The sequence below is a fragment of the Monodon monoceros genome, unplaced genomic scaffold (genome assembly GCF_005190385.1).
Source record: "Monodon monoceros isolate NGI ecotype Baffin Bay Population unplaced genomic scaffold, NGI_Narwhal_1 Super_Scaffold_14, whole genome shotgun sequence".
Lineage (NCBI taxonomy): Eukaryota > Metazoa > Chordata > Mammalia > Artiodactyla > Monodontidae > Monodon > Monodon monoceros.
The window spans coordinates 34,224,198-34,246,610 of NW_021703770.1; the positions used below are offsets into that span (position 1 = coordinate 34,224,198).

Here is a 22,413-nt window from a genome sequence, read left to right on the forward strand (position 1 = left end):
CCTTGGCATTAGAGCCACGACTAAAAGTAGAAATTTCTGATTTCCACTCCCAAACCCTTCCCCATACATAAATCCCCCCCACTGGCTGGGTCCCTTCTTATTTAACTTTCTCACCACAACTCTCCCTGAGTGATGTACTAGAGTGCCTCCCATTTAAAAGACCTACTTACTCGCTGAGGCCTGTCAAAGCAATAATTTCATTTCACATTACTACTGGCCAGCAAGAAACGTTCCTAGCAGCTAAATTTTCAGATAAATGTTCAAGTTGTGATCATTATGACATTAAAGTCACAGGTTAATTCTAAGCCTTTCCAGGGACATTAGCAAAACTGTTAATTCTAAAGAGACATGTAATTCAATCCTCCTCTTAAAGTCACAAGAACTAAATGAAATCAAGATATGATTTATGAGGTGTTAGAAGCCAGTTTATGATTTTCTAACTGTTGGTTTACTTAAACGTCTTCAGCACATTTTCTGCAGACCTATTCATGAAAGAGTAAAGAAGCCAATTATTATAACTGAAAATTTGCAAACTACACAATATCTATAATGGCACTGAAATGACATGAATTTTTTTTTTTTTGGCCGATTACAACCCCTATTTTAAACTCAGCCTAAACATATTAACCATGATGAAAAAAGCAACAACCACCATAACATTAACAATTCACTGAGCTCTATGCTGCACACTTAGCTAAGAGCTTCATATACATCGTTTAATCCTCGCAGCAACCCCAGGAGGTTGCTACCAGTATATCCCCATATTAAAGATAAGGAACTGAGGCTTAGAGAGGTTAAATAACTTGTCCAAGGTCACACAGCTGTATGTAGCAGAGCATGGATAAGAACTCACGACTAACTCTAAATCTTGACCTCTAAATGAACTCTATTCCATGTTTGCCTCTTAATTGAACCTGAAGCCGTATCTGTAACATTTATAAAACTAGAAAATGAAGGAAGTGCCCCATACTAGAGGTATCATGACATGGGTGTTTCTAACCTACACAGAAGTTGTGTCATAACCTGCTTTTTTAGAAAGATAAGTTCTAATCAACCGTAATTTCTGTATTTTAGTTTAGTTGATGTTTGAAAAATTACAATAAGATAAAAAGGTTGCAAGAGGGCAGAAGCAATTGTTTTCAAATTAGTTTGTTAGTCCCTAGCACCCATTAACGAGTAATAAGATGACTGTGTACTGAGGGAGCAGTGGGTGGGGGTAGCGAAATCACTCAGAATGGTTCAACTCCTTCACAATTGACCAGATGGCACAGTCATTTCTTCAAAAACAAACAAAAAGCCCCAAACAAACAAGAAGAAAAATGACTTTTTGAGGCTGCCTTGGGCTGCATAGTCAAGATATGAGGCAATTTCAAATCTGGACTCCATTACCTTAAACAAAACAAATACCAATTTTTAAATATTTATAAACACAACTAATACGATTATGTTAAAACAACTACATACATCTTTATTTAAATGAGAATTGCCAATAATACAGCTGCTACATGTAAAGGCGCTGGCAGAAGATCTCATTTCTGTTAGAGGTTGCTCCAAGTTAGAAGGGCATGGAAAAAGGCCATTATTTTAATATTTTAAAAAGAAACCTGTTAACTCACAGATAAACTATCTACTTGGACTAGGTGGAAAATCATTTATAGGTTATTAGTATTAATAGTCATAAAAGAAATTGAAGTTGATAATTTATACTTCAAATAATTTGCCTTTTTTTAAATTATGGAGAGTAACATGAAACACTTTCAAGTATAGCTGGTATAATTTAAGATCACTAAATTATGCAGATTGGGGACTATACTTTATTAATGACACTTTCAAAATCATAAGCAATTCTCATCATTCTTATTTCACTTCAGGTTTCTAAAATAGATGTAGATATAGGTATACATAAAGATTCCATTTTATTCTGGGTAGCATACCATGTAGAATTAGGTTTTTTAATATATATGTGTATAAATGGTCTTATAAGATACACACATATGTCTATATAGTCACATGTGCTGAGAAGGCAGATTGACATGAGGAACAATGAGTTTCACAGCATTTCCTCTTCTAACGTGATTTTATAATATATGAAAGAATATCCCTAAGGAACACATTGAGAGAACACTATTACCACCCTTTGAGTATTTGGGTATGTTCTTTGCTTAATGGTGACATGGGCAGAATCAAGTTAATACTGACAACTCCCTGGGAGCAGTAATTATTCATTACAATATATTTAACTGATCTGTGCTTATAGATGTAAAGATATTAAAGTATCACTTTTGGAGGAAATCCTGTATTAAGTTTCTCAGAAAACCATGCCTCCACTAATGGACCAGAAAATATTTTTATTATCTTAAAATTGCAGGATTTCTGGTGCCAGCCAAAACTGAAATAAGCTCAGTACAGCCCATCTCCCATGCTGCTTAAATTAAAACTCAAGAAAAAAGACAAAACACAAATACCTGACGACTCTCAAAAGTAAACAAGAGCAATGCAGACTGGGGAGGGGAGTTAAACTTGCAGATATGACCCAATAGTGGTGAATTTTCTATTTTGTTTTGTTCCAGTTTTCCTCTTTTTCCTTATAACTTTGACTTGAGAGTGAGTCCTAAATTGTGGTGCACAGTGATAGCAGGAACAGCCGAAAGTCCAACAGAAACCCTGTCTGGGAGATAAGACCCCTGTTTTCAATACTGTTGGGGAAACTAGCTGCTTTGTAGTTTTCTTTTTTCTCTCCTAGTTTTGCCCCAAGTGTGGGCTGTGTGTGTGTGTGTGTGTGTGTGTGTGTGTGTGTGTGTGTGTGTGTAAAGCTGTACAATGCAGTGGCTGTGCTGTGGTGGCAGTGACACAAGCATTTAAGATATTATGGAAGAATTACAACTGTGTTTCATGAGGTAAAGGTAAACATGCTTGAAATAAATGGAAATATAGAAGTTCTCAGAAGAGAAATAGAAACTACAAAAAAATAACCAAATGGAAATATTAAAACAGAAAAATCCAATAGAAATTATCCAATATGAAGAACAGAGGGGAAAAAAGAAAGAGCAGTGAATGGAGTCTCGGGGATCTGAAGAGCAATGTAAAAAAGCTTAACTTTGGAGTCCCAAAAGGAGAGTAGGAAGATTGGTACAGAAAAAATATCTAAAGAAAGAATAGCCAAAAAGTTCCTAAATTTAGTTAAAAAAATATTTACAGAGTCAAGAAACTCGGAGAACCTCCAACAGGATAAATTTAAAGAAATCAAGCCAGACACATCATATAATAAATCTCAGGAAACCAAAGATAAAGAAAAAAATCTTGAAAGCAACTAGAGGAAAACAACACATTACGTATATGGAAACAAGGATTGGAATTACCATGAATTTCTCATCACAAACCACAGAGGATAGAAGAGAGTGGAACAATATCACCGAAGTGCTGAAAGAAATGTCAACCTAGAATTCTATATCCAGCAAAAATATCGTTCAGGAATGAGAGACAGAGAAAATAATACTCCCAGAAAATGGAAAACTAAGAGAATTTGTTGCTACAGGCCTGCTCTAAAAGAAATGCTAAAGAAGTTCTTAATGCTGAAGGAAAATATACCAGGGGAAAACCCGGAACTTTAGGAGTGAAGGAGGAGCTCTGGACATGGTAAATTCCCGGGAGAAATATAAAACATACTAGTTTTTTCCTCTTTAGTTCTTTAAAATATGTAAGATTATTGAAACAAAGGTCAAAATCTTATCTGGTAGGATTTTCAGTATGTGTAGATGTAATATATATTGGGGAAGGGTAAAGAGACCTTTATGATTGTAAGGCTTTTACATTTCCTTGGAGTGTTAAAATATTACCATTAACTAGACTGACTGTGAAAGATTAAGCATATATATTGGAAACGTCAGAGCAACCACTAAAATACGTTACAAAGACACACAGCCGAAAAGCAAATGGATAAACAGAATACTAAAAATTATTCTGAATTGCAGCTAGGGAAAAATCTATTACTACTAAAAAAATAAAAAATAAAATGAATAGTAGTCCTATATCATTCCTCAAAATCCTAGCAGTTTTCCTTAAACCATCCCATACAAATGATACTAAGCTTTTCTAAATTGTTTCTCCGGAAGTAGAACTTACAGTTCTTACTTAACTCTTACTTAACTTCAAGCGTTTCACAAGCTCTCCATGTCGTGAAGATCCATATCCTGTTAAACGTTCATCATTAGCTATAATAAGTATAATTACTAAATGATGAGAGATGCCTGAAGGCCGAAACTGGGTCTTATTACTGGTTCCTCAGCATCTTGAATATGTCTGATAAATAGCCAGGGTTCAAATAGAAAAAATGAATGACTATTCCCAAAGATTGCCTGAGTGTAGAAATGAAGGCACACTAGGGATCATAAGTTCATACTAAAATAATGTCAAGTTGATTGTCTAAAAGAGGGGGGTGTGATTTTAAAAACCATGCTGATTAATTTAAAATAGTTACCTCGAGCTATAATACTATATTCCAACAATGCTCAAAGGATTTTTAGTATTTGCTTTCAGGGTCTTCACTGCAATCTCTTGAATATGTCAAATAAAAATCACATCTTCATAATTTAATGTGAAATTAAATTAGAATTTAATTTTAGAATTACCCAGAGCCATGCTTAAACAATGAATGAAGTCAGTGATCAAATGGCTCTTACCATTTTTATGATCCTAATGAATTAGAGAATCAAAACCTCTGAGATGACCAGGGCCTTAGAGGTCTCCTGTGTATGAATTATTTTGTAACATTCTTATTGGTTCCCTCATTAATTAATGAGTTAAGTAAAATCTTTGACATGTTCATTTTGTATTTATATAAGAATTATGATATTTTTGAAAATTATCTTCTGAACATGATAAGTGTTTTGAAGGAGTGACACAAAATTCTTTGTTTACTTTTTGTTCCATATGATTTCCATACAAAGTAACATTAGCATATATAATAATAGTTTGACTTTTACATAAAACAGTAAACAATTACACGCTGTTGTGCTAAAAGTTTTTTTACAATCAAATGTTTCTGTCCTCCTAAAAAAGAAAATCCATTATCTCCAAAACAACCTCTGGCCACATCTGAAATGCTGAAATTGGGTGATCACTGAACTGCACTGCTAAAACTGCTACTGGTTGGCTGCCACTTGAGTTACCTTACAAAAAAGGATTAATTTTAGAATCAAGAGAGAAAGTATGAACACTACAGAAAGACATAACATGTTTCTTCTTTCATTTTTAACTTGTGATGCCTTTAACCTTTCCTTGACCTTTCTTAGAAAGTTAGCTGCCTGGTGATACCCCTTTTTGTCCCTCCAATTAAGACATTGCCAATAGTCCCTTCACTTCAGAATCCAGAAATGCAACTGGCCACTTCCACTTTACTCCTTCTCTTCCCCATGAATGTTAGTGTTACGGTTATTCATATTTTTCTCTTTTTTCTTACCCACATGGTTACTATTTCAAAGCTTCTAAAGAATCCTGGACATGGAACACTGCTTTCTTCAGGATTAAAAGTGCTACATGAAGCGTTTCTGGACGACTAAATTGGTAATGGAACTTTGATAGTTCATTCAAGTGGACCAATTTAAAATAGAAATTCCTCAAATCAGTTTTTGAAAAATAACTTCATGAATATTTAATAAAATTTATGTATTTAAGTACTGAATAAACTAATTAGTGTTCCACTAGAATATCAAAAGAAAACTTGCATTTTTAAAACAAGTCAAAATAAATTGTAATCTGATAGGGTAGTGGCTTACAGATGTCAACTTCCTGAGGCCAAAGCTAGTTTAAATATTTTTAGAAAGGTAAGTATGGGGAGACGAATTCCAAATTACAGAATGATAAAACTTTAGATCTGGAATGAGCCTTGTTGGTATCTTTTATAATCATCACATTTTACACATAATGAAACAGAAACCCAAAGAAGTGAACTGCCGGGCTAAGATCACTCTGCTAATTAACAGGAACAATTAAATCCCAGGCTTTCTGCTTCCTAATTTAGTAATCTTTCTACTATATATTGATATTAATGACTAAAGCAGTAGCAGCAAACATTTATGAGGGCCTACTACTTGCTAGACTCAATGCTAAGTACTTTCGTTAATTATCTCTTTTCGATTTCATAATCGCCCTATGACATAGATAGGTAGGTACACGTCTCCTAAGTGACAGAGTTAGAATTTCAGCTCAGGTTTGTCATTTACCAAGAGAGGCTGTACTGTGTAGTCACATCATGGACACATATATGCAAAGTCACCAGTTAAAACAAAGAAAGGGAACCGTTTGCATGGTCTGGAGAGGGACAATGGAGGTTGACTGACAACTGCAATTCACATCTTTCTGTCCACTTCATGGAGCCATACAGGTTGAGAGACTCAGAAGGCCAAAAAATCTTGGTTTTGTATTTTAGCTCTGTTTATTGCTAAGTCTGTAATCTTGGACAAGTTACTTCTCCAAACTTTAGTTTCTTTTTATGTAAGATGGGAACATATTTCCCACAGAGTTGTTATGAGGATTAAGTGAGATAATGCATTTAAAGCAGTTAGTACAATGCCTGGCACAGACTGAACACTCAATAATTGCTAGTTGTACTTTTTGTTTTTTAGCCATTGTATTTTACCTACTTGTTTTCAGACAAATTTCTCCAAATCACTAAATTCATTTTTAAGAAAGATGCTAACTTATACTGATGACTCTATTAGCATAGTGTATATGTCCAAGAAGATGCTTTTTGTGTAAGGAAAGGCATCCACAAGAATATTATGCAAAGGATGCTCCTTAAGAGATATGTAAGACTTTTTCCTCCCACAGGTAAATCCCCTATACTCAATCTGGCCCATAACCTTCATCCTAAACTTCATCTACTGAAATTGGGTTCCACATTGGTCTATGCACAAGGATGTTTTTTTAAACAAAAAATACTTTATTATTTCAACCTAGGAACCAGTTACAATTCAAATGTACACCTTTGCTATGAGCCCTGGTAACTTTGCTGAACTTAGTATCTTTTAGTAGAAGCTGCTAAAGCCACCCACCCATAAAGCAACTGCAGCTGAAAGCACTTAAGGAGGGGCTTGGAATTAACTTTTATTCTCCCAATCCTACACCTACTTTTTGCCAATGCTAAGCAGACACCCAAACAGGTATCAGGTCTACAGGCATGAGTCCTTGAATCATATAACATCAACTACTTCAGCACTTCTCCCATCTCCAGTGACCTGAAGTACCCATTATATTACAGGCACTCAGTAAATGAGAACATGTTTGAAGAAGGGAGGCAGTGGTGGCTGGTAAATGTTGAACATATGGCTCTCAGAGCAGGACAGCTGATTGACAGCATTTGCCAGTATCTGTGGTGTAAATATTCTCACTATGGCGATTTAAACTACCAGTGGTTTAACAACGGTCTTTCAAAGTTCCTAAAAATTTAACAATCAGCTCTTTTGAGCCAGTATGAGCCAGCACCAGCACATCAATGGAGAGAGGGCCAGCAGGCAGCCTAGGAGGTAACGCTATGATTTTCCTCCTTAGCAACTGGCCAGTTACCACCTTCTAAAGTAGAGGACTTGAACTATACCTCTGCAAGAGCCAAGGGCTCCTTTGAACCTACGTCCTTGGGCTGAATCCTGACCCTCACACCTGCTATCTACTCTCCAGGAGCCTGCTGTGTAAAATGATTCTCCTTAATGCCAAGAATGAACCAGCTTGACTTCCAGATTGGACAAATTCTCCAGATACCTCACTGCTGGCGTCCATCTGCTAAAAGGGACCACCTGAGAACAATAAAATGCCTGAATTATACCCGAGCTTGCTAGGGCCCTCTTCCAATACTGGATCTTAAGACGATCCAGCTACCCTCTCTGGTAGTCTTTCCCGCCAAATCTCTAATTCTACATTAACTCAGGGAAAAGGTCTCCGTATCTTCTTTGGCCCTGTTTTCATTAGCTCTTGTTACTTAACAGCCCATACATCTTAAATCTGAACCCCTGATCACTTTCCTAGACTCAACAGGCAACGAGCTTCAGAAGTTCAATATAATTATTATAATATATGACACTCTCAGGTTATAAGGAAGGTTTGGATGGGGCAAGAAGAGCCAGCTGGCCAACACCACTAATAAATGTGCTTGTTGTAGATGTATAAAATCTTTTTTTTTAAAAGGAAGTAGCATTTTAAAAATTTTTATTTATTTATTTATGGCTGCCTTGGGTCTTTGTTGCTGTGTGCGGGCTTTCATTGCGGCAGCTTCTCTTGTCACAGACCACAGGCCCTAGGCGCGTGGGCTTCAGTAGTTGTGGCTCACGGGCTCTAGAGCGCAGGCTCAGTAGTTGTGGCGCACGGGCTTAGGTGCTCTGCGGCATGTGGGATCTTCCCGGACCAGGGCTCGAACCCGTGTCCCCTGCACTGGCAGGCGGATTCTTAACAACTGCGCCACCAGGGAAGCCCAGATGTATAAAATCTTTAGGTCATCTTACTTTACTAATAAACCTTCTCAAATACACTTAATATTATGCTGTTACAGCAAGATGATTAGGACAAAAGAATACCAAAACAATAAACTTCATTTTCTAAGGTTTTTCTTTTTTTACCTGAACAGCTGTATTGACATGGAAAGCATACCTATGGGCTATTAATATGAAAAAAACACTTTGCTTCCTAATCACTGGAAATTGTTAAGCATTTCAATAGCCCAGAAAGAGCCCCTGTTTCATTCAGTTCCTGAAAAAAAATTCAGAGGCACAGTAAGAACACTAAGGCTAAAAACCCTGTTACATTTCAAGCATTTACTTAAACATGATTCAGCTGTGGGACATGAACTTTACATATTTACATATTCTGTAGAGAAAAGAAGTCTTGTCGGGTCTGCCAGCTGTTTTCTGCTTGATCAATATTCAAAGTTTGGGACTAAAACTTAGTATGTAGTAGTAGTGATTAGCACCCCAGTAAATTTGAAGGCTCTTACCTGTACATTTGTAATCAGAGGCCACCCCTTTAAGCACAGCATCGAAAATGGATATTTCCACTCGCTGCTTTCTGTGGTGACAACTCAGAAGCAAAGAAGGCTGGGACACAATAAAGTACAAAAAAGGTTCTAGCTGCAGGTCACCAGTTCCTCTTCGTCCAGGTTGCCGAACGATAGTTATGCCAAGCGCTTGTCTAGCAGATGACCTTGTGGATGCATGCAGACTTTCCAGAGAGATGACCCCTATTTTTTTCCCTGAAGGAAAAGATATGTTGCTGCTTAAGAGATCTTCTGCTGTAACCATGGAAATACATGCCTGGCTGGGCTTAGCGACGTCTGAATCAACTTCCGGGAGATTTAATGAACTCTTGCCTGTTTTTTCACTATCCTTTTGTTCTTGCGATTTTGATTTGGGCAAGGCCATACAGGAATAGGTCATTAGTGAGATTCTACTTGCAGTAATGAATATGTCAAAAGGAATAAAATTTAGATTTTTTACAATTGATGACTGGAGTGAGGGACGGGCAATGCGATGCTGACTGGTACCACTGTGCTGCTCTATTTGTACGATTCTGATTTTAACACTGTCACTGCCAATTCCACTATCCTGAGCACCACTGTACCGAGATGAGGTGTCAGCCATGGTTCCATCATATGTATCCATTTTTTTCTGTTCTTGCTTAGAGATCTGTAAGGAAAAATAATAAAATATTTTAAGCTAGTTATATTCCAAGTGTTACTATATGAAGCATGTTAAAAATGGGTCTAGTATAACTGAGAGTAATCATAAAAAGAAACTAGGCGCTCTTTCAAAAAAATTATTCACGTTAAAATGCCAAGACAATACTTAGGATAAACATCAAATGTGCATTTCTATCATTAAAATATATTTTTCAGAGGAATTCCCTGGCGGTCCAGTGGTTAGGGCTCTGCGCTTTCACTGCAAAGGGCGCGGATTCAATCCCTGGTCGGGGAACTAAGATCCCCACAAGCCAAAAGAAAAAATAAATAAATAAATAAAATGTACCTTTTCGTGTCAGACTTTACTTTCTTTGCCTTTTAAAGAGTTACAGTAGTTAGTATTCTTTACCGTGATCTTCCAAGTAGTATAACAAACTGTTTCCAAATCATTATTACTATTGGTTGAAATTATATTTTACGCAGGAGTAGTTTATATTGTTTACCCTGTCATTATAAAACTGATTTATAGGATTTTGGATAGTAAAAGAGGGAAAAGTCAGTAGTCCTAAATTATGAAGGACAAAGAAAACTAAATGTGTACCATTCAAAACGATGTTTATTTTCCTTTACTACAACAGGACTTGAAACAAGGGTAAGTGTAAGTGATCAAGCAAAATGTAAGTAATTAAAACCCTTGAAGGTGGATTTTCCCTTTGTGCACTGAATGTATCCATGATTTCTCAAAATTTTCCACCAATTGCCTACATAGAGAACAAAGAACAACTTGGTGGTAGCAGCAGTTATGACTACTTTGGCAGCACAACAGCAAGACCTCCAGTCTGATTCTTTGGTGACCTTTTTTAGTCTCCCAACCATTAGTTTGTGATACACTATTTGAGACCTAGATGTTTCACTTGCTTTTTCACTGAAGTCATTCAGATTCATTAAAGAAATCATGGAACGTCTGAGAGAAAAACAAAATCCTCCCGACCCCCATTTTATTACCAAACATAGCCAATGGCAATCTTTCAGTGTATTTCCTTTCGTCTTTTTTCCTACCTGTGCATAGGTTCCCTCCCACCCCCACCCCTTTATGGTTATAATAATACTGTAGAGACAAATTTGAAACCCTTTTTTTTTTTTTTTCTCTGCGTTGGGTCTTCGTTGCTGCATGCAGGCTTTCTCTAGTTGGGGCGAGCAGGGGCTACTCTTCGTTGCGGTGCATGGATTTCTCATTGTGGTGGCTTCTCTTGTTGCAGAGCACGGGCTCCAAGCACGCGGGCTCAGCAGTTGTGGCTCACGGGCTCTAGAGCGCAGGCTCAGTAGTTGTGGCGCACGGGCTTAGCTGCTCCGCGGCATGTGGGATCTTCCTGGGCCAGGGATCAAACCTGTGTCCCCTGCATTTGCAGGCAGATTCTTAACCACTGGGCCACAAGGGAAGTCCCTGCAACCCAATTTTTTTACATGCTAATATACTGTTCATAAATGCCATTTTAAAAAGCTGCATAATATTTCATTTAGCGTTAGGAATAATTTGTTCAACTATTCCCATATAATTGGAGTTTCAGGTATTCAACTTTTGCCAACAAACATCTACGACAAACATCTAATAAGATTTTCTTAAGAGGATCCTAGAAGTGGGATTACTAGGTAAATGGTATGAAGAAGTTTAAGGTTGTCAAATATTGCCAGCACCTTTCCATAAAGGGTGCACTAAACTATATTACGATCAGCAGTGGAAAAATATTCCCAAGGTACTGGGTATTGCTTCTCATTTTTTAGGCTGTTCCTTAATTTGGTAAATACAGTATCATTCTTCCACATGCTACAAATTATAAGTTGCTTGTGAAAATGTTAAAGGACAGTTAAATAATTCAAGACAATGATGTTATAGTCATTAAAATTTTTCAAATAATAGTTTTTTTTAATTTATTTTAAAGTTGTTGAGGAAGGCACATTGTTGTTAGAAAAATCCAGCCTCAGGTATTTGAAACAAAATCAGCTAATCCCCATTCTCTGAAGACACCACGTTCTTTTAAACCATTCCAGGTATACCATGCTGTTTCCCTTCCTGGAGCCCCCTTCTGAGCTCGATGTAGCTGGCAAACATTTAGCTATCCATGAAGACTCAGAACAATGACACCTGTCTGAGAGTTTTGCTTTCAACTCTTTTCCTGCTTGGTGATCCTAATAGTTAACTCAGACTTCTAGTTTAGAATTTATTATTTTCTACTAAAATGTTCTGTGGTGGCAGTATCAGATAGTATTAAAACAATCTAAAGGCTTTGGAGTCAGAGAGAAGTAGGGTCGAGTGTGACACCTGCTAATTGTACATTACTGGACAAATTACAATCCACTCTAAGACTACATAATCTCATCTGTAAAATGGGGATAATAAATCCGACCTCAAGGGGTTAGTACGAGGATTCAATGAGCTAATGTACCTAAAGAGGTCAGCACACTGCCTGGCATATAGTAAATGCCTGATAATGGGCAGCTGTTGTGTGTTTGTCTCTTCTACCAGGTGAAGGACTGCTGGAGGGATTGGGCCATATCATTTTGCTTCTGTCTCTCACCAAGGAATAGTGCAGTGCCTAGCACACTGAAGAGAGGATCCATAAATGTTTGATGAGATGTTTCTGATACAATATTAAATGAAAAAATTGCTCTGCAGACTAGAAATACATAATTGTTGATATGTAAACATATGTGTATACTGTACTCTTTAAGGTCTGTCTAGACATATTCATGAGCTCTTTCCTCATCTGCATCCTCCACGTTTTGCACTGATCACACTTGAAGAAATCCTCTGTCTCTGCTAGATGCTCATCCTCACACTGGGGACATTAATACTCAACCCACAAAGTTGTTGCATCATTAAATGTGTTAATGTATTGACCACACGTAGTAGGCACTCAATAAAGGGTAAGTTAAAAAAAGAAGTCAACTTCTTTGTGAAGACTTTCTCAACCTTTCCAGATGGTGTTAGTCTTTTCAGCTTCTATGCTTTTGTAACAAACTAATGTTATTATAGCACTTTTCAAACACTGGTCTGCCTCAGAGACTGTGAGCAATTGAAGATAAAAAATAACGCTGAGTATGTTTATTATTTGCCAAACATTGTTAGCACATTACATACATTTTCTTTACTAAGTGTTACAACCCTTTAAAGGGGATACTGTTATCCCCATTTTACACCTGAGGAAATTGAGGCTTAAAGAGATTAATCCCAAGGTCAGACTACAGGTAGGAGAGAATGCCATCAGTACTTGTAGCACACACCACATTGCCTGTCACATAGTAAAGCTCAATAACTGTGTGCTGGCCAAGCAAATGAATGTATTTAATTTTAAAATTCAGTAAAATAAAAATAAGGCAATTATCAAAAGGACAATTTAATTGGAAAGGTTTTAGTTATCTATTATAAAAATTTCAAATATACCTCCAAATCCACTACCAGTTAGGAATTCTCAAATAATATGTGAAAAGATAATAAAATCAAGTACATAAGTAATCTAGGATTTACTGCCCAAATTTTGAAGCATTACAAACCAAATATCTGTGTACAGCATAACTAAAAAAATCCTTTAGGTTGAGTTGCACAAGAAACTCAAATCAGGAACTCAACTATCTTTATTCTCTCAATCAGGAAAGGCAACCGCAATTAACTATATGAGACTATACCTTCTATGCACAGAGCATTACATTGTCTTTTTCTGATTTACAAATTTGTATTTAAAAATCTAGCCTCTCTTTCTTTAAAGTGTTCCCCGTCAGTGTTAATACGACAAAAACAAACCACCTGTAGGTAAAGATAAAGAAATGCAGTGTCCAGCCCTATTACCTGTTGAGACTGTCACATTAGACTCTAGTGAACGTCAAGGAGCACGATCTTGCTTTATAAATAACCAGCAGGGGCAGGACGGCAGCTATCAGCTTGGGTCACATGGGTTACTGAACAGAAGTCAGATGGTAACTAGTTCTACTCACTACTGAGCAGAATGGAATTTGAACCAATGACCCAGAGATGAAAGACTCTCTTATTGGGGGGGGGGGAGGGAGTACAACTTTCCCAGTATTAGACAACTAAATTCTTAAAAATCGGTTAAAAGTCAAGACTTCCTCCAGTTTTCTAAGTTTCTGCACTATTTGTAGAACTGAAATAAATAATCTGCTGATTTTGAGACATATTTAAAAATCCATTGGCTTGTCACCAGTCCACTGCAGATTTATCTATTATATTGAAGAGTATCTGGCCTATCAAGAAGGTTTTATAACTAATTATGTGTGCTAAGCCCTAAACTTGGGCATCAATTTACTATTCCTTTGTGGAAAAAGAAAAGTTCACAGTGTAGTAACTCTGAAAATAACTTTTCCTTTATTATTGTCCAAGGGGACTAATAATTTAAGTTGTCAAAAATAGCAATATCTGCTTGCTGTCAGTGAATGCAGCAGAAACATGTATCTCTGAGCAGTGCTATTACATCAGCTCTCCCACTCTTTACCTAACGCATTTAAAATGAACAATAAAAGTTTTCTTTAATTAGCTACTGGTGTGCATTAACATGATCATGATTAAACCATAAAAACCAACTGTACATTACTCTGGTCCCCTCTTCCATATGTTTTGAATTATTCTGTTTGAAAATGTACTTTGCGTCCCTTTTAAAAGTTCGACCTTCTGCTTTCAGAGAATTAAATGCATATTACTGCAGCGAAGAAGATAATGTTTCAGACCTCCAGGCATATATTAAACACACTGGCAGCACTTGAGACAAAATGCTTTACTTATTAGATACTTCCTATTCTAAACAGTGTCATCAAAGGCTAAAAACAAAATCCATATAAAAGCTGCACAATGCTTCCACACAGAACCTGTGCCAAAATCCCTGTAGTTTCCAACTAATGAGGAAAGGATGTGTACTCTTAACATATGAATGTAAGATTTTCCAAGCATTCACTTTAGGAAACTGGGCTATTGATTCCATATGGGTTATGTTAAATGAAACTGTATTGGTAAAATAACCTTTAAGATATCTGGCATGATAACTATAATTAAACAATATTCAAAAGACTAAAACAAAAGGGAATTTGGTTCCACAATGGCTAATTAAAATAAAATGAAAAAACACAGCATGCCATCTATCAAGATAAATTGTTATTGTTTAAGAACTATTTAAATACTGTTAAAATATACTTTCAGATAAAATCTGAAAAAGCTGGAAAAATATTTGTGGCTTAAAAATGGATAGTTTGGTGAAGAAAAAAATATAGGACTCTGAAATTTTATGCAGAGATAACAGCTTTAAAGCCTTGAGCACAACCAGATGGTACTTAAATCACAGGAATTCTACAGTTTCACTATCAATGGGTTTCAATATGAGAAGGTTTTCAATAGCTAGGAAAACATGTCAAGTTGATAGTTTACTTCTTAGATCATTTCAGCGCATTTCCCCATCCTTTCACAGCTATATGTGGTACAGATAGCCACCACGGAAAGGGTGCTGAAAGCTGGACTAGTAGCTAGGGAAGCTAATTCCTCCTTTTAATGTACTGAGATAGGTAAGTTTACTAGCTCACCTTGGAGTCGGGTAAGAGCCACAGTATCTCAGGAGTAGTGCCTAAAATCACACTTTATGTGACAATACCAAAGAATGCATTAAAATAATTTCAAATGACATTAATCAGATGTTCTGCAGTAGAACTCTGGAGTGGAGAAAGATAAGCTTGATTGATTGAAACTTCTTGTTTGGACATATCAACATTTTTACGAGCACATTCAAAAGTTAGCCATATTAATAAATATGCTGCAAGTAAGTGGATATTAAAAAATTTAAAGTATGTGCAAACCAACCCCGAGAATTAACAAAGACTAAAACATATAATTTTTGCTTTGATGGCTGACAAAAATGGCAATTCAGCACCTATTCCAATATTTTAATTCACATTATTTCTTTTAATCTGTATTTTTAAGGAATCTTTATACACCAGACATAAACATATCCACATATTTTCCCACCTTCTCATCAAAATTATGGTTACATAACAGCAGCAGTTATACTTTAACTTTGATCAAAATATCTTTTGCCAGTCATGAGCTCACTTTTCACATCTTACAAATTATGATAAAGTCAAGTGTGAAACCACAAAATCAAAGTGACAATCACATCTGTATATCACTGTGACATTTATTCTAATTTTGCTGCTCTTGCTAAAATGTAGTCGTATATTCAAAAAAGTAAACATGCTATCTTACAAAATCAAATATAAAAAAATAGTTGGTTACAGTGTTTTAATGGTTTTACATACTGGAATTACAAGGGAGAATTTTTAAAAACTTAAAAAAATTATGTGCCTCATTGCCTAAATATTTTCAAATATACTCTTCTAGCTGTATCTTTAAAAAGTTTGGTTTGGGGGATAGGGTACGGTGGTGCTCCTGGGAAAGGTTGTTGTATGCCTTTAACACAGAGATAGTCTACACTGGAAGCTTTAGATAAATAGCAAATTGTTGTACCAATCAGAGATACTTCATTTCACCTTGCTTAATTTAGTCAAGTGAACAATAAAACTGTATCTTTAAGTCTCAAATTTTCAGTGATGTCAGCATTACACTTCATGAACTTTTATCATTTTATAGACAAACTACCACTGCAACTCAGTGATGTGCTAGATAAAATTTATCTAAGCACATTAAATTAAAAAAAATTATAAAGAATAAATTGACTTTGATACGAAATGCCTCCTTCAGTGTTACCAATCCATGTTATTTTTTACTTAAAAAACAAACTTGAGCAAGTACTGTATGTACTTGGGTACTACAGAGTGCTAGAAAACAAGGGCTTTTTATATTTTATTTCTCTGAGTCAAATGTTATACAAGCGCCCACATGATATAATTGTTCCCAGTTGGATGGCAGAAAGTTTTCACAATACTGCAGTAATTATGCAAAAGAGCAGAACTAATGATACCCATCACTGCTTAACAGATAGAATGGTAAAGAGTACTATAGTTTCAAGTTTTCCCTTTCATGAAGTTACTTTTCCGGCTCTTTGAAGTTACAGTATGAGGCCACTACTGCCTGTTAAGTATCAGTTGAAATATTCACATTTCAAGACCAGTGCTAACTGCAATAAAAGAAGCATGGAGATAGTTGCAGGCAAGGTTGTGTTTTACTGTAGTTGTATTCGGTCTATTGTCTTAATTTAAGTTGTAAATTATGAAAAGGGACCAATTCTAGTGCTAAACTGACTATAATACCTAGATCTTTATCAATGTCTGTTTCAATATGATAAACCAAACAACCAAAAAAAAAAAAAGTATATACACCAACCTATCCATACAAATTCAAATCCTACTTATTGAGATTTTATCAGCAGAGCTGACACTGAAGACTTTTGTACCTGTCTGTCCTTTCAAACATATATGATTTCACAGCATAAGCTTATTTTCAGGGGCTTTTAAATTCATGAAAAAAAAAAATTAGTTCCAGGCAAGACTTCACATACAAAGTCTTAACTCAGAAACAGTTCTGATTCTCTCTCTCTCTTTCTCTACGTCTCTCACATATAAAATTGGAATAGGTTGGCCATTTTTGTTCAAGGAGACTAGGTCTAACTGATTTATACTAACTCCATAGTTTAAGTCTGACTTGTTTGCTTTTTATAATGAATTCAGTTTTTAAAAAATAAATATTGACACATTCTGGGAACTCGGATCTTAATCAAAGTAGATGCCTGTACATCTTAGAAACAACAACCTGCTTTGAAATGGCCATGATGTTAATTCTGAAAAAGTGGCTCCTATGTGTACAAGGTAACAACTCTTTATACTGATGAAATCCAAGGTTCATTCCACTGATGTCAATGTGGAAACCATTTTGTCCCATGGCTGCTTAAAGATTTTCAATAGGATTAAATCAGCTGCAAGTCCTCATTATATCAGGGTTTACAATTGTGTCTGAGTTGGAGTCTGTTTCTCATAGAATTTTACTTACAGACTGACTTAGATTGGCTCCTTAGAGCTAGCCTGATTTTACTAGAAACAACTGTATCACATCAGCCACTCTCATAAACTTGCAGTAAGATTGAATCAGCCCTGACCCTGAAGCAGATGAAAGTTTACCCAGCCTATGCATTCTCTGTAAGAGTCACAGAAAAGTTTGCATTTAGTTTCTGCAGCACTGCAGAAGTAGAATATGCTTATTAGCTATGCCAGTTGGCCTTTGCCTTGCAATTATGAACCTGATTTTTCTGATAAGAAAACTAGAGTTGAACTTGGAGAAATTTCTATCGATAAAAAACCGTACGAATCCTTGATTATTTTATCCCTCAAATCACATATGCTCTTTTAAAGAAACTATGCAGAGTTTATGGAAATGAAGTAAAAGCACGCGTTAAAAAATTTCCCCTAATATTCAATACAAGTTGAAAAATAATGAAAATGGTTTAAGTATATCCATAATTAACTTTAACCAGTAGCTGATTTTCACTGTCAAACAGAACATAGTTAACAAAAATATTAAGATGATTTTCATTGTTATATATTCTATTTACTAAATCTAAACAAACCCGGTCCAGTTAACTGTAGATTTTCTTCAAAGTGAACCTGAATATCAGTATTCTCTACACTGTATCTGATTTTATTGACAGATATTGACAGATAAAGACAGATATCAAGACATTATGGAATACAGGGTCATTTACAAACTTTTATTGGCTCCCCTTTAACTTCATGATGGCAGATTAAATCCAAATTGAACTAAAGCTATATATTTATTCTGTGTGTCATATGTTATCAATACCTTAATGATGCAACAGACCTGAAATGCAAAATAGTCAAGATGTTGAGAGAAACATTTGCTTATACCCTGCAGCCATTTCTTCTTTTCTATTAGAACAACTTTGTTCTTCTCTGCTACTCCATAAAAATCATCACTAGGTCAAAATGGCCCTCCACACAAACTGCTTTGATCATATTAACCTCTCCCTTCAATCCTTAGAAATTTGAAGTATTCTTTAAATCAGGTTAAGTATTCCTAACTTTAGCTCTGGTCAGCTAGCCCTACAACATTCGTAAATTTTCATATGCTGATATATCCCAAGTAATTCTTGCAGTTCTAAGAAAGAAACTTTCTGTACATTAATGAAGGTAATCCAACCTATACCTTAAGGATATTCCCAGTCATGTGGGACTGCTTGAATAAAAGTTTAAAAGTTAGAAGGAAAATGTACATTACTACCGCCCAAATATCAAGCATCATTTCTACAAACATTAAAGTAGTAACAAAGTCTAGGAAGAACTTACATCTCTCTAAACCAGTTAAGGAATAAAGTTTCTATTTTTTTAAAAAAAAATATTATAGTTAACACTTGAACAAGTTTAAACTGCGCGGATCCTCCTACATGCAAATATTTTTCAGTAGTAAATACTACAGTACTATGTAGTCTGTAGTTTGTTGAACCCACAGATGCAAAGGAACCTCGAATACAGAGGGCCGACTGTAAGTTATACACAGATTAACCCTGGCATTGTTCAAGGGTCAACAGTATTTTTAAGGTAACATTATTCAGTCAAGTATGCTTAATGTTTAGACTTTAGTTATAATAATTTTATTGGGATAAAATATTTCTTGAGTTTCTTAAACATGAGCCAATGTCAAAATTACTGAGCAAGATGTGGAATAACAATTTTATTTCACATTATTCATTCACTTAACAAATTCTTATTGAACAACTACTATGCTCTAGGCACTGGCTGGGGATATAGCAGAAACAAAGTCCTTACCTTCATGGAGTTTACATTCTAGTGGGGAAGTCAGGTAATAAAATTTTATATGATAACACACACACACACTCACAACCCGTATTTGCTGACGAACTGGATGTTGGGTATTATGAGAGAAAGGCAGGAGTCTAAAATGATTTGAGTTTTTTGCCTGGATCAACTACAAGAATTAAGAAAGATGATTTTCCAGGCTCTGCAGGCAGCTTCCCAATCAGTCTCTGTGTTATGATTTAACAATCTGCCTTTCCAACCTTAGCCTGTTTTCCCAAGAATCATAAATGACCACAGTGATTGTCACATAGGGAGATGATGACACACAACCATACCCCATTTTAAAAGACTCTCTGGTTCAATTACGATGTCTTCCTAGTTCCTCCAGCAAGCCAAATCCCTAATCAGCTAAGAGCCATTCAAGGAAGGGCTGTCATTAGAGATGGTTTTTTGGAGTTGGGCTTAGGTCTCATTCTAGACAAATACTTGGAGAAAAGGGAAATGGGGCCAATGCATGGAGTCATATCACATCCTCAGAAAATCAAATGAATGAGACATAGAGTATTTCTTGGGAGGATTTTGGCCCTGGAACAGCTGGGATTGAAAGTATATTGTGAGTTGAGTTGCAGAAGGGGAAAAGGAGAGAGGATTGGGCTCTTACAAGACCCCTATATTTGTAGTTGCTACTGAGCATTTCTACTCAGATATCCCATTATTAATATCATGCACCTGAAAGATCACCATAACATTTAAAAACACCTTTTCCCCAAAAATATCACCTCTATACCTTAACTTTTTATTTATTTGTTCCTTCTCAAGAGGCTCAAATATTGAGTACTCCTTCCTGGCCCCACCAAATACTGCTGGTCATTCCTTCATTTCATTAATTACCCTTGCTGTGTCCTTTGTATTTACTGTTTTCACTGACCCTTCCCATTCTACACTGGCTAATTACTAGAGTTCCTTAATTAGTTTCTTGCACTGGTCTCTCCCTTTCCTAAAGTATTCCACATAGCCCTGACAGATAACAAAACACTTTCAATATATACTTAAGAACATTTGTCCCACTAGAATATAAGGTCCATGAAAACAGAGACTTTTTGTGTGTTTATTTTACTACTTTATCACCAGTGCTTGATACATGGTAAGCACTCAATAAATGTCCATCAACAGAGGAATAAAGATGTCTCTCTCACACACACACACACACACACACATATATATATAATGGAATATTACTCAGCCATAAAAAAGAACAAAATAATGCCATTTGCAGCAACATGGATAGACCTAGAGACTGTCATACTGAATGAAGTCAGACACAGAAAGACAAATATCATATGATATTGCTTATATGTGGAATCTAAAAAACAAAAGGGTACAAATGAACTTATTTACAAAACAGAAGTAGAGTCAAGGATGTAGAAAACAAACTTATAGTAACCAGGGGATAAGGGGGGAGAGGGATAAATTAGGAGATTGGGACTGACATATACACACTACTATATGTAAAATAGATAACTAATAAGAACCTGCATAGGGAACTCTACTCAGTATTCTGAATGGTCTATATGGGAAAAGAGTCTAAAAAAAAACAAAAAAAACAGAGTGGCTATATGTATATGTATAACTGATTCACTTTGCTGTACACCTGAAAGTAACAAAACACTGTAAATCAACTATACTCCAATAAAAATTTTTTAAAAAAATTTTACTGAATAAATTAAGGGAGGAACAAATGAACTGAATCATTTGCAAGGTGCTCATTTAGGTCCCTGCATGGGGAGGTAGATATAAATCTATCAGTTAAACTTGGACCCTGCCTTCTAGGTTAGAGATACTTAATAAAGGTGCTTGTTAGGACACATCTGAACCAAGACTGAAAGAAGCAAGACTTGTTGAAATGGCAGTAAGGACACTGAGGCTGAGGGAACCACATAAATGAAAAAGGGACAGAAGACAAAACAGGGCACGGATAAGTGTACAGAAAAGGAAATGTCCCATTTTGCTCAAACTGAAGATGTATTAATGAGAATAGTGAAAAATTAGGTTGGATAAAGCAAGATTCTAGGTGGCAGGTTAACAAACCTGGACTCTTAGTTTTATGTCAGTCTTCCTCAAAGCAGAGCCACTTGATCACCTGAGTCAGAATCACCTAGGGTTTTAACAGTTTCTCAGGCCCCACACCAGAAGTGTCCTACCTGAAGGTGAGAGGTGACCTGCACTTTTAATAAAATCTCAGTAATTTTATGCACACTAACAACTGAGAAACTGCTGTAGATAATGGAAAACGAAGAACTTTCTAAGCAAATAAGTGACAAAAGGATGCTTGAGAAAAATTAATGTCATCAAAATGTGCAGTGGGAGTAGGAGATTGGAGAGCAGAGAGATTGCAGGTAGGAAAGTATAACGTATGAGGTAGTGGGCCTCAGACCAGTGATAGAAATCTTATTTGATCACTCCAGCTCAGAATCTGGTCATGGCAGACCACTGCATACTGAATAATTTAACCAATATTCTGAGACCTCCTCTCTAAACCACCGTCATTACTGCTCTATTCAAATTCTCCATTCTGGAACTTCACACTCACCCCCCTGCCTCCACATCTTCATTCATGCCAGCGTGGAATGCCCTCTTTCTTAAGGGTCCATTTCTTCTATGAAGCCCTTTCCTTTATCAGCCCAGAATGACTACTCTCTCTCCTTCAATCCTGTAGGACATACTATCTTTATCACGTATCTGGTACTTAGCATATGCTGTTTTATATTGCTATTTTCTCGTAATCCTTATGCTCTCTTTACTAGACTGTAGGATTCTTGAGTCCAGAAACACACCACATCCATTTTTGTAAATCCTGTGCACAGAGAATGTATATGTGGTGAAATAAGCATATGTGGATGACAGTGATGAAGGTGATTAATATAGCAATGATGATAACCTAACTAGTTGACGACCTGATATTTTCTAAAGCAACA

The 22,413-nt window shown here is 36.1% G+C and overlaps 1 protein-coding gene across 5 annotated transcripts in view; it reads right to left on the reverse strand.

Moving 5' to 3' along the window:
- Positions 1-22,413, reverse strand: part of VPS13B (vacuolar protein sorting 13 homolog B) — a 778,183-nt gene that overhangs the window by 231,072 nt on the left and 524,698 nt on the right. For all 5 annotated transcript variants that reach the window (XM_029222782.1, XM_029222780.1, XM_029222779.1 and 2 more), the window contains one exon: positions 8,981-9,668. In XM_029222782.1, coding sequence (XP_029078615.1) covers positions 8,981-9,668 — 688 coding nt within the window. The remainder of the gene's footprint in view (positions 1-8,980; positions 9,669-22,413) is intronic.